At 39.1% G+C, this 12,743-nt stretch overlaps 3 protein-coding genes across 10 annotated transcripts in view; all 3 read right to left on the bottom strand.

Annotated features, from left to right (window-relative positions):
* LOC100486737 (NACHT, LRR and PYD domains-containing protein 4) overlaps positions 1–12,743 on the bottom strand; it is a 138,926-nt gene that overhangs the window by 40,701 nt on the left and 85,482 nt on the right. The gene's annotated exons all lie outside the window — the stretch shown is intronic.
* LOC100488643 (NACHT, LRR and PYD domains-containing protein 9) lies at positions 3,427–10,821 on the bottom strand. The gene is made up of 5 exons (XM_031891964.1): positions 10,783–10,821; positions 8,372–8,439; positions 4,896–5,044; positions 4,564–4,741; positions 3,427–4,030 (listed from the first exon to the last, which is right to left on the bottom strand). The coding sequence occupies exons 4-5, from the start codon at positions 4,657–4,659 to the stop codon at positions 3,557–3,559; spliced, it is 570 nt and encodes a 189-aa protein (XP_031747824.1). The 5' UTR covers positions 4,660–4,741; positions 4,896–5,044; positions 8,372–8,439; positions 10,783–10,821; the 3' UTR covers positions 3,427–3,556.
* The window catches only part of LOC100488807 (NACHT, LRR and PYD domains-containing protein 14-like), an 11,670-nt gene continuing 10,961 nt past the window's right edge, over positions 12,035–12,743 (bottom strand). Inside the window, exon 6 of the mRNA XM_031891963.1 lies at positions 12,035–12,205. The gene's annotated coding sequence lies outside the window, so the exon portion shown is untranslated. The remainder of the gene's footprint in view (positions 12,206–12,743) is intronic.

Below are 12,743 nucleotides of genomic sequence, written 5' to 3'. Positions count from 1 at the left end.
TAGTTCGCGTTTATATTATTCCTACCAAAATGCATAACTTTGCACTTATCAACATTGAACCTCATTTTCCAGTTTGCTGCCCAGTTTTCCAATTTTGTCAAATCGCTCTGCAAAGCGGCAGCATCCTGCATGGAACTTATAGTTTTGCACAATTTTGTGTCATCAGCATATGGCCATGGAACCCCTCTGTGACTTATAATATCCCTATATTTTACAATAGGGGGTACTTTATTCACTATATTATATACAAGAGCCACAAATAACCTTTATATGGCCATGGAATCCCTCTGTGACTTATAATATCCCTATATTTTACAAAAGGGGGTACTTTATTCACTATATAATATACAAGAGCCACAAATAACCTTTATATGGCCATGGAACCCCTCTGTGACTTATAATATCCCTATATTTTACAATAGGGGGTACTTTATTCACTATATAATATACAAGAGCCACAAATAACCTTTATATGGCCATGGAACCCCTCTGTGACTTATAATATCCCTATATTTTACAATAGGGGGTACTTTATTCACTGAAGTTTTAACCTTAGAAAACAAAAGCAAGTTGCAGGTTAAAATTAGTCTCTGTGAAAAATGTATAATGAAGCATTAGAATTCTCAGTGAATCAGATGAAAGTGAGTGTAGGACTGGCCGGACTGGGGATGACTGTGACGTAGTTGCCCTGCTTGTATATATTGCAATGTATGGATAAACAATCCCAATTTTGTTTGAAATGCAATATTGTCCTAAATATATTGATATTGGGTATATTGATATTGTCCTAAATATATTGATATTGAGTACAGAGGATCTTTGGGGGAATCGAGGTTAGATTGACCCTCTCGCCTGCCTGCCCCCTCTGGTAAAGTCAGATATGGCGGAGTAAGGTGCAGGTATTTATATCATGATGACTTACCGGGCCGGGTTGGTCCGTGTTGGGAGAGGACATCACTAATCCCTACACTATCTAGAGACACTATGTAATGTGCAAGTACAGTAAACTGTAGACATATGTTTTTTTGTACATAAATTAGCAATAATATGTTCTTTTTTTCTGGTCCTGTACCCATTTTAATACAGACAGAAAAATGGTATCTTAATGGTCTTAGATAGAAATGCAGCCTTATATTCTACCTGAGATATGTAACAGTGTGTAGAGCAGCTGATATTCTCTCCAGTCCTTTAGTCTGAATAAAACCGGTACCAAGGTCTAGAACGTCTGTTTCCCTACAGGATTCCAGGATGAAAGCCAACACTGTGCAGTCCAGAGGCACCAGGTAAAATTCAGAAAACTGAAATTGCTTGTTTGATCCAATGGATGAGGACACAAGTGCTTTATTCCGGGACTCAGCGAGGCAGGCAAATACATTGAGAACTTTCCTGTTGTCAGGATTCTGTAGAGTGGTGATAGACTTCTGGAGAAAGCTGATAACATGTTTGGCGGCTGGAGCGGATAAATCCCCTACATACGGCTTCAACAGGGATCTGGTGGAACTGGCAGAGAGTCCTGATATGAAACGAAGGAATATTTCCCCACGGCCGTCTTCTGTTGATTTTGCCTCCTCAAGAGCGTTCTGCAGCCCCTCAGGGGAATAGTCAAGGTAGTGACCCAAGGCAGCCATGAACTCCTGTATGGTTAGATGCAAGAAGGAATAGGACACATGGGGAGGCTGCCCACTCTCCATCAAAAAGCTTGTAGCTAAATGTGAGGAAGTATCAACATTAAATGTTTCCAAATCATCTTTTGTGAATGAAAGAATGCGACTATTTACCCCATACTCTGCCATCCGGCCAATGGATATCAGGAAATTCTTATCAATAGTCCCTTCCTGGCAGTGATTGGCAAGGATGTTACTAATAAAACTGGCATAAAGCTGTGTGACCGTTTTGAGAAGAAATTCCACAGTCTGCACTGAGTTTGCCCTTTGGACCCTGAAGCACATGGATAAGACGGTACAGATGATCCAGCAGTAGGATGGGATGTAGCAGAATGTGTACAGCATCCCGTTCTCCCTCACATAATGGAAAGCCTTCTCCGCCATTGTATAATCTCTAAAAAAATGCAGAAAATACTTTTCCCTTTCTTTGGGGAAAAAGCCCATAATTTCAAGTATTCTGTGAAAAACAGAAGCCTCGACTGTTGATAGTCTGGTTGGGTGACTGGTTATTAGGACAGAACAGCCGGGAAGGAGAGACTGTCTTACCAGACTGGACACAATCACATTTAGGGGCACATTTACTAATGCACGAACGGGCCGAATGCGTCCGAATGCGTTTTTTTCGTAATGATCGGTATTTTGCGATTTTTCTCGAAATTGTCGCGACTTTTTCGTAGCCATTCCGAATGTTTCGCAAAATGTCGCGACTATTCCGGAGCGTTACGACTTGCGCGAATTGTCGCGACTTTTTCGCAGCTTTCGCACCGAGTACGAAAGTTTCGGATTCATTCAAGCTTCAGTATGGTGACTTTTCTTGGGCCAGGTTGGAGCTGCAGAGTGCCATTGAGTCCTATGGGAGACTTTCCTTGGGCCGGGTTGGAGCTGCAGAGTGCAATGGAGTCCTATGGGAGACTTTCCTTGGGCCGGGTTGGAGCTGCAGAGTGCCATTGAGCCCTATGGGAGACTTTCCTTGGGCCGGGTTGGAGATGCAGAGTGCCATTGAGCCCTATGGGAGGCTTTCCTTGGGCCGGGTTGGAGCTGCAGAGTGCCATTGAGCCCTATGGAAGACTTTCCTTGGGCCGGGTTGGAGCTGCAGAGTGCCATTGAGCCCTATGGGAGACTTTCCTTGGGCCGGGTTGGAGCTGCAGAGTGCCATTGAGCCCTATGGGAGACTTTCCTTGGGCCGGGTTGGAGCTGCAGAGTGCCATTGAGCCCTATGGGAGACTTTCCTTGGGCCGGGTTGGAGCTGCAGAGTGCCATTGAGCCCTATGGGAGACTTTCCTTGGGCCGGGTTGGAGCTGCAGAGTGCCATTGAGCCCTATGGGAGACTTTCCTTGGGCCGGGTTGGAGGTGCAGAGTGCCATTGAGCCCTATGGGAGGCTTTCCTTGGGCCGGGTTGGAGCTGCAGAGTGCCATTGAGCCCTATGGGAGGCTTTCCTTGGGCCGGGTTGGAGCTGCAGAGTGCCATTGAGCCCTATGGAAGACTTTCCTTGGGCCGAGTTGGAGCTGCAGAGTGCCATTGAGCCCTATGGGAGACTTTCCTTGGGCCGGGTTGGAGCTGCAGAGTGCCATTGAACCCTATGGGAGACTTTCCTTGGGCCGGGTTGGAGCTGCAGAGTGCCATTGAGCCCTATGGGAGGCTTCCAAAATCATGCTAAGTCTGAAAGTTTCGCCCGCCGCTTACGAGCGTTCAATACAATACGAAAAGTCGTAACGGCGACGAAAAAATCGCAAAAATACGAAAAAGACGTAAAATGTTCGTTTTCCAATCGGAATTTTTCCAATTCGGATTCGAATTCGTGTCTTAGTAAATCAGCCCCATAGTGTCCCTATGGAATGTGGGTTGATGCACAACTTACTTGACTTAAAGTCTGTTGAGCTTTTATTTTTATCTAAACCATCAAAAACAAAAAGCAATTTACTGGGTTCCTAAAGATTGTGTCAAGCTGACTGTGTAGATAGGGATATTCATTAATAATCATCTGTTCCAGGCTCAGCTCCTCCTTATTATTGAGATCCCGGAATTTGAAGGAGAAGACAAAGGCAAATCTCTGGTAGAGGTTCCCATTGGCCCAGTCATAGACAAACTTCTGCATTAATGTGGTTTTCCCCACCCCTGGCACTCCGCTCACCAGCACTGCCTGTGGCACACATCTCTTTCTGTGGCTCCAGCGGAACAGCCGGTTAGGGCTAATCCTCTCCAGGTTACTCTGAGCACTCTGTAAGTAATGTTCATGGATTCCCCCTGTTGCAATCAGCTCATGCTGAGGACGAGACCGGAAGTGCTGACTGGAGACAACTATGAGGTCTAAATAGCGCCCAGAAATACTGAAACTGTGACTCCTCTCTGTGCTGTAACCGGCAGGCTGGGGAAATACAAAGTTCAAACTAAATATTTAGAAGAAACATCTAAAATAATCATGATCCCACCACCCTCTCCCAACTGGTTATCTGGTATAAGAGAAATCTAACCAGTGACTGGAAAAAAAAGACTTTTATTGACCCACAACACCAATTGAAAAGATGGTATAGAAGTTTAGAAGCTAAATGACTGATAAAGGAAAGCATTTAATGGAAACAATCATACTTTACACATTTTGGGCGTTTTCGTTTCTATCATGTTAGTTGAGCAAAATTCAATTTACTTACACTATATAAATTATTTTTCTTTTCCCTTAGTCTTGAAATTTCAAGTCACAGCCAGTAGGCAGACGCCATTTTGTGTACACTGTTATTAAGGCAAAGCTTTGTGTCACCCTAAAATCTTATGCATTTTGCCCATTTACTGCTCCTTGTTTGGTCCTTTCAGCTGCCTGTAAAACCTAGCAGATACCGCAGGGCTAAAGTATTGGAGATCTAACAATAATGAAGCAGTATTCTGATATAGAACATACAATACCTGTGTGGCTGAGTTCACCCAGCGCCCCCAGCAGGTTGGGGTGAGGGTGATCATTCTGTAGAACAAAGAGACTTTCCCATAATCCCAGCACGGCATGTCTCCCAGATGCTTGAATATCTTCTACCAGCATCTCAGCAAACACAGAGGCGCCACATTACTTCTTTATAGCTTGATAGTGCTGGATCCCAGATAAACAACAAAAGTTAAAACATTTTCTTAGGGCCCATACAGACATAAAGCATATGGCTACCTCAGTATCTGCTTAGAGAAACATGGAAGATAAGCTAACATCATAACTCTAGGAATAAACCACTGTAGGAATCATCACCCACCTCCACAGAGACAAAATTCCGGAAGTTTATACTCTGGGTGTCTAGGGACGTAATAATATAGAGCAGATCCTCCCGGAAATACTCATAGAATATACCCAACTGGTGGTCTTCATACCGAGCCAACTGCTGCCGGAACTGCTGAAGCTCATCTAGAAAACAAGGACAAATATTTAAGGAGAAGAGGATCCCCCCTTTGAAAACAGAACATATAAGTCAATAGAAGTAGGCAAAGCAGGTGGGTGGGCACAATATTAAAAGTATATAAGTACTATACATGGCTACCATGGGCCTGTATCTCTAGGGACAAAGCAGATATGAAGTCTCCACCTGTTATGTAGTTGTCCATTTATATTTATATAGAATATAAATGGCACACTATACTGTATATATAGAGTATAAATGGCACACTATCCTGTATATATAGAGTATAAATGGTACACTATACTGTATATATAGAGTATAAATGGCACACTATCCTGTATATATAGAATATAAATAGCACACTATCCTGTATATATAGAATATAAATTGCACACTATCCTGTATATATAGAATATAAATAGCACACTATCCTGTATATATAGAATATAAATGGCACACTATCCTGTATATATAGAATATAAATGGCACACTATACTGTATATATAGAGTATAAATGGCACACTATACTATATATATAGAATATAAATGGCACACTATACTGTATATATAGAATATAAATGGCACACTATACTGTATATAGAATATAAATAGCACACTATCCTGTATATATAGAATATAAATTGCACACTATCCTGTATATATAGAATATAAATAGCACACTATCCTGTATATATATAATATAAATGGCACACTATCCTGTATATATAGAATATAAATGGCACACTATACTGTATATATAGAGTATAAATGGCACACTATACTGTATATATAGAATATAAATGGCACACTATACTGTATATATAGAATATAAATGGCACACTATACTGTATATAGAATATAAATAGCACACTATCCTGTATATATAGAATATAAAAGGCACACTATACTGTATATACAGAATATAAATAGCACACTATCCTGTATATATAGAATATCAATGGCACACTATCCTGTATATATAGAATATAAATGGCACACTATACTGTATATATAGAATATAAATAGCACACTATCCTGTATATATAGAATATAAATTGCACACTATCCTGTATATATAGAATATAAATAGCACACTATCCTGTATATATAGAATATAAATAGCACACTATCCTGTATATATAGAATATAAATGGCACACTATCCTGTATATATAGAATATAAATGGCACACTATACTGTATATATAGAGTATAAATGGCACACTATACTGTATATATAGAATATAAATGGCACACTAGCCTGTATATATAGAATATAAATTGCACACTATCCTGTATATATAGAATATAAATAGCACACTATCCTGTATATATATAATATAAATGGCACACTATCCTGTATATATAGAATATAAATGGCACACTATACTGTATATATAGAGTATAAATGGCACACTATACTGTATATATAGAATATAAATGGCACACTATACTGTATATATAGAATATAAATGGCACACTATACTGTATATAGAATATAAATAGCACACTATCCTGTATATACAGAATATAAATAGCACACTATCCTGTATATATAGAATATCAATGGCACACTATCCTGTATATATAGAATATAAATGGCACACTATACTGTATATATAGAATATAAATGGAACACTATCCTGTATATATAGAATATAAATGGCACACTATCCTGTATATATAGAATATAAATGGCACACTATACTGTATATACAGAATATAAATAGCACACTATCCTGTATATATAGAATATAAATGGCACACTATCCTTATATATAGAATATAAATGGCACACTATACTGTATATATAGAGTATAAATGGCACACTATACTGTATATATAGAGTATAAATGGCACACTATAATGTATATATAGAATATAAATGGCACACTATACTGTATATACAGAATATAAATAGCACACTATCCTGTATATATAGAATATAAATAGCACACTATCCTGTATATATAGAATATAAATTTCACACTATACTGTATAGAGTATAAATGGCACCATATACTGTATATATAGACTATAAATGGCACAATATACTGTATATATAGACTATAAATTTCACACTATACTGTATATATAGAGTATAAATGGCACACTATCCTGTATATATAGAGTATAAATGGTACACTATACTGTATATAAAGAGTATAAATGGCACACTATCCTGTATATATAGAATATAAATTGCACACTATCCTGTATATATAGAATATAAATAGCACACTATCCTGTATATATAGAATATAAATGGCACACTATCCTGTATATATAGAATATAAATGGCACACTATACTGTATATATAGAGTATAAATGGCACACTATACTGTATATATAGAATATAAATGGCACACTATACTGTATATATGGAGTATAAATGGCACACTATACTGTATATATAGAATATAAATGGCACACTATCCTGTATATATAGAATATAAATGGCACACTATCCTGTATATATAGAATATAAATGGCACACTATACTGTATATACAGAATATAAATAGCACACTATCCTGTATATATACAATATAAATGGCACACTATCCTTATATATAGAATATAAATGGCACACTATACTGTATATATAGAGTATAAATGGCACACTATAATGTATATATAGAATATAAATGGCACACTATACTGTATATATAGAATATAAATGGCACACTATACTGTATATACAGAATATAAATAGCACACTATCCTGTATATATAGAATATAAATAGCACACTATCCTGTATATATAGAATATAAATGGCACACTATACTGTATATATAGACTATAAATTTCACACTATACTGTATATATAGAGTATAAATGGCACACTATACTGTATATATAGAATATAAATGGCACACTATCCTGTATATATAGAATATAAATGGCACACTATATTGTATATATAGAATATAAATGTCACACTATACTGTATATATAGAATATAAATGGCACACTATCCTGTATATATAGAATATAAATGGCACACTATACTGTATATATAGAGTATAAATGGCACACTATACTGTATATATAGAATATAAATGGCACAATATACTGTATATATAGAGTATAAATGGCACCATATACTGTATATACAGAATATAAATGGCACAATATACTGTATATAAAGAATACAATTGTCACAATACACTGTGACAACTATAAAGACCTATATCATTACTACTATAGAGATGCTGGAAGATGCTAGTGCAGTCAGTTTTGTATATAAAATTTCTAGCCACGTTCATCTTTAGGTTTAGTTCTCCTTTAAGGGTGGTCCCCTGAAGGTTGTGCAAAGCTGCAGCTTTACTGACCGTTAGTAACAACTCTGCCACGAAAGTCGGCCATTTTCTCTTCTCATGAGATAAAGTCCCAGATCAGCCTAGAAACAACATACAATTATAAGTACAAACATGCATACAGGTCAGCTAAACCTTCACCAGTTTATACATGTGGGGGGGGGGGGGCGACTATATTTGCTTTATTAACATAATAAACTGTAAGGTTCAAACTGCACAAAATGGAGCAGATTTTCAGTCACAAGAGAGCTCAGATTCCATAAACTGGGCAGAGTGCAATGCATTGTGGGATACATTGTTTCCTTTTCCCTCAGGAGATGAGTCACTTGGCCTGGTTGCCATTAGTAACGGTGATGTCATTGCCTGCCCTGTCCCTCATACCCTGCTGCTGCTGTTTCTACCGGATACAATTTGAAAATATAAGTTTGCTGAGAGGAAAAAAATAAACTTTTATGTGGTGGAACAAGCCTTTTAGGCCGGACAGTCTTACTGCTGGTTCAGCAACACCCGGTAGTCAGAAACCAGGTTAATCCGGAATACACTAGTGCTCCCACCTCCTGAGGTGATTTACTCCATGACAAGAGGGAATGAACATGTAAATCCCCCATAAAAAGCTTTATTAGTGACCGGCCTCTTTGATATATGGAAATACCTGCCACTCTGGGTGTTAGAAGTTATCAGTAAGGCTGTAGCACCCCCTTAATCACTTGGGGTTCCTTCTCCTCCTCTAACTCACTTGCCCCCTCCCTTGGGAACTGACATTGGTTGTTGGCTACTGAGCAGTAGTTTGTGGCACACTGAGCTACACACAGCGGGCATAGCGCCCCTACACTTGAGAGTGTTAAACACAAAGCTTAGCTTTTGTGCCTTACTAAGTGCTGCCCTGTCTGGGGCAATATAAACACAGCTCTATATTAGTAATTAAGTTGGGTATTCCTATTACCAGGCTGTTGGAGATTAGACTATTATGTCTCTATTCTATTCCACACGTTCTTCCCTTACTCGGCTCTCGGTTCCGTACCTATCCATGGCTTTCAGCTACTATTGGGTTCTAGGTTCATATGGTTACTATTCATTATGTTATTATAAAGATGAGCATATTCCTGCCCCAGCTTATGCTATGGTAAGATAAGAAAGGTATACTGTATGTCTCGCTAGTGAGTTTGGTACACTATTCCTGTCATTTTTATTTTCTATCATTATCTTAAAGGGATTCTGTCATGATTTTTATGAGGTACATTTTATTTCTACATTACACTGTTTACATAGCAAATAATTCCCTCTGCCATTTAACATTTTATTCTTGAACCAACAAATGTATTTGTAGCTGTAATATTGGTGTTTAGGTGCATTGTGCCTGAGTCTGAGCTTTCAGAAGGAGCCGGCGCTACACATTAGAGCTGCTTTCAGCTAACCTATTGTTTCTCCTACTCCCATGTAACTGGAGGAGTCCCAAGCCTGACTTGGATTTCTTACTACTGAGTGCTATTCTGATACCTACTGGGAGCTGCTATCTTGCTCCCTTCCCATTGTTCTGCTGATCAGCTGCTGGGGGTGAGTGTTGGGATATCACTCCAACTTGCAGCACAGCAGTAAAGTGTGCCTGAGTCTGAGCTTTCAGCCAGCGCTACACATTAGAACTGCTTTCAGCTAACCTATTGTTTCTCCTACTCCCATGTAACTGGAGGAGTCCCAAGTCGGACTTGGATTTCTTACTATTGAGTGCTATTTTGATACCTACTGGGAGCTGCTATCTTGCTCCCTTCCCATTGTTCTGCTGATCGGCTCCAACCTGAAGCGCAGCAGTAATGTGTGACTGAAGTTTATCAGAGCACAGGTCACATGGATGTGGCACCCTGGGAAAGAATATGGCTAGCTCCATGTGAAATTTCAAAATTTAATATAAACAAATCTGTCAGATTACAATGCAGGGTTCTGCTGGAGAAGCTCTATTAGGCTGATGCCACACGTGGTGTTTTTTTCTCAGCCTAAAAACGCAGCACAAGCCACACAGCCCGAGACTATTTTGTTTTTCAGCCTAGTACTGGTGACGTAAGCAAATCCCGTTTCCATGGTGCTAATAGTGCGAAATAGCAAAAAACGATGCGTATTTCCGCTAGGTCTGGCAGCTGCCTTTGGGTATACATAGGAATAGGTTGCTTTGCAAATACTGGCGTATTTCGGGCAATGCTTGAAAAATCCGTGCTAAGGCGTTTTCTCGCGTATTTCCGCATTGTGTGGTTTGCTTCGCATCTTTTCAAGTTATTTCTATGGATGATGATATCGGGCGTTTTTCAGCCGCCGAGAGAATTAGAAAATACGCAGCGGAAAAACGCCACGTGTGGCATCAGCCTTAACTGACGGGTTTTAAAAAAACAAACTTTCCCATGACAGTATTGCTTTAACATTGGACCATCTGTACTTACCTGATCTCCCTCAGGCTGGGGTGTGTCAGTATCAGTTTCTGTATATGGGGGTAACCAGCGTCGCCAAAGAAATTGCTGCTGATATTGAGGGACACGAGGTTGGGGTTGTTAGTCAGGGAGAGGAACGACTCGGTGTATTCTGGGGTCAGCTTGGCCTCCTGGAGTCTGTAAGAGAGAGAGAGATTTGAATGAAGGCTGCTCTAAAGTAAAACACAGGTCATCAACCCTTTACGTATGGACAAACCCCTCATCCACATTTCCTTGAGATTTCTATGGCACAAATGCAAGGACTATGTATCTATGTGTGGGTACCAGGAAGGGCTATGCTACTGAAATAAAAGATTATACTTAGCCTATATAGGCTTTACATCTAAAAACCCTAGGCCTACATATATAATATGTTATCATGGGATAATGCAGCCACTTTCCATTACCTATGGGTCTGTCTTCAATAAAAAAAAACCACGGTCTGAAGTGGAGGGTTTTATAAGCAATAAACAAAATAAATTAAATCCTAAATAAATCTGAACCCACAACTTTGTACTTTATTCTCTTTACAGACAACAAAGATAACTTTTAAAGGGGTGTTTCGCCTTTAAGTTTTCTTTCTGTATGTTATACAATGGCCAGTTCTAAGCAACCTTCAATTGGTCTTCATTATTTATTTTTTATAGCTTTTTAATTATTTGCCTTCCTCTTTAGACTCTTTCCAGCTTTTTAATAGGGGTCACTGACCCCAGCAGCCAAAATACTACAGCTCTGTGAGGCTACAGTTTAACTGTTATTATTACTTTTTATAACTTATCTTTGTATTCAGGTCCTCTCCTATTAATATTTCAATCTCTCATTCAAACCACTTCCTGGTTGCTAAGGTAATCTGGACCCTAGCAACAAGAAGAAGCCACTGAAACTCCAAACTGGAGAGCTGCAGAACAAAAAGTAAAATAACTAAAAAACTAGTTTGTCTCAGATTGTCTCAGAATATCGCTCTCTACACCATACTAAAAGTTAAAAGTAGCACCGAGCCCACTGAGCATGTGCAATGTCATTGATAAGCCTAGCAAAATCCAAGATGGTGGAGCCTATGCACAATATTGAAGGCCTTGAACCTTTAGGCTGGTTCAGTAAGTTCAGTATATTACAGTATATATATATATATAGTATATTCCATTTATTTTTGGGGTTTAGGTCTCCATTCTTGTCATATTCAGACAAGTATAACATTATTCTCTTTTTTTTGTATTATACTCATGCCAAACGCTCTATCCTGCACGTTGGGGCAGAAAGAACCTTCAACAACTGATAGAAATCCTCCCCGGCCAGTTTGTTCTTGGACAGATCCAGGTCCCTCAGGGATGTGTTTTCACTGACTGCCAAAGCCATTGGGAGGCAGCTTAACTCCGTCAGGCCGTTGTTCCTCAGGCTGTAGGGTGAGAGGGGAGAATGAGAGATGGCGACATCTACAGTAAATGCACATTGCATGGCATTACACAGCTTTACAGCATTTATCTCCCCAAGACTCATTTTATAGATATCGCAGCTTTTTCCCTTAGGGTGAAGACACACAGAGCTACTAGTAGCAGTTACTTTTTCACGGCTACTAATCTCCAGAAAATACCCTGCCATTGTCTATTGTCAGCATTGTCTATTTTCGTAGCTGTGACAAGTAGCTGCTACTAGTAGCTCTGTGTGTCTTCACCCTTACTGTAGCAGATTGTATAATCTCTTCTCACATCTTCTGTTTTGCTCATGCAAAAACAGGGAGATGCTTCATGATTAAGGCCTCAGCCATAGCCATGCTGGATTCCACAAGCCAACACAATCCCTACCTAAATACCCTTTATCTTGCAAAGCAAATTAAAAATGTTTATGCTTCATATTTAATTTGACCAGAGTCGGTGGCTGCCGTCTTTGGCCAAGTTAGATCAATTGTTTGGCTCCTGGACAGTGATCTCCAACCT

Source organism: Xenopus tropicalis, chromosome 8 (assembly GCF_000004195.4).
Source record: "Xenopus tropicalis strain Nigerian chromosome 8, UCB_Xtro_10.0, whole genome shotgun sequence".
Classification (NCBI taxonomy): Eukaryota; Metazoa; Chordata; class Amphibia; order Anura; family Pipidae; genus Xenopus; species Xenopus tropicalis.
The sequence above is the reverse complement of the archived record's forward strand: the minus strand, read 5'-3'. Positions and strand labels throughout refer to the sequence as shown.

Coding starts and splice junctions, on each gene's coding strand:
- LOC100488643 (XM_031891964.1), bottom strand. CDS start 4,659: ATGCCGTGCTGGGATTATGGGAAAGTCTCTTTGTTCTACAGAATGATC. Junction 4,031..4,563: donor GGGTGAACTCAGCCACACAG/GTATTGTATGTT, acceptor GTATTTCCCCAG/CCTGCCGGTTACAGCACAGA.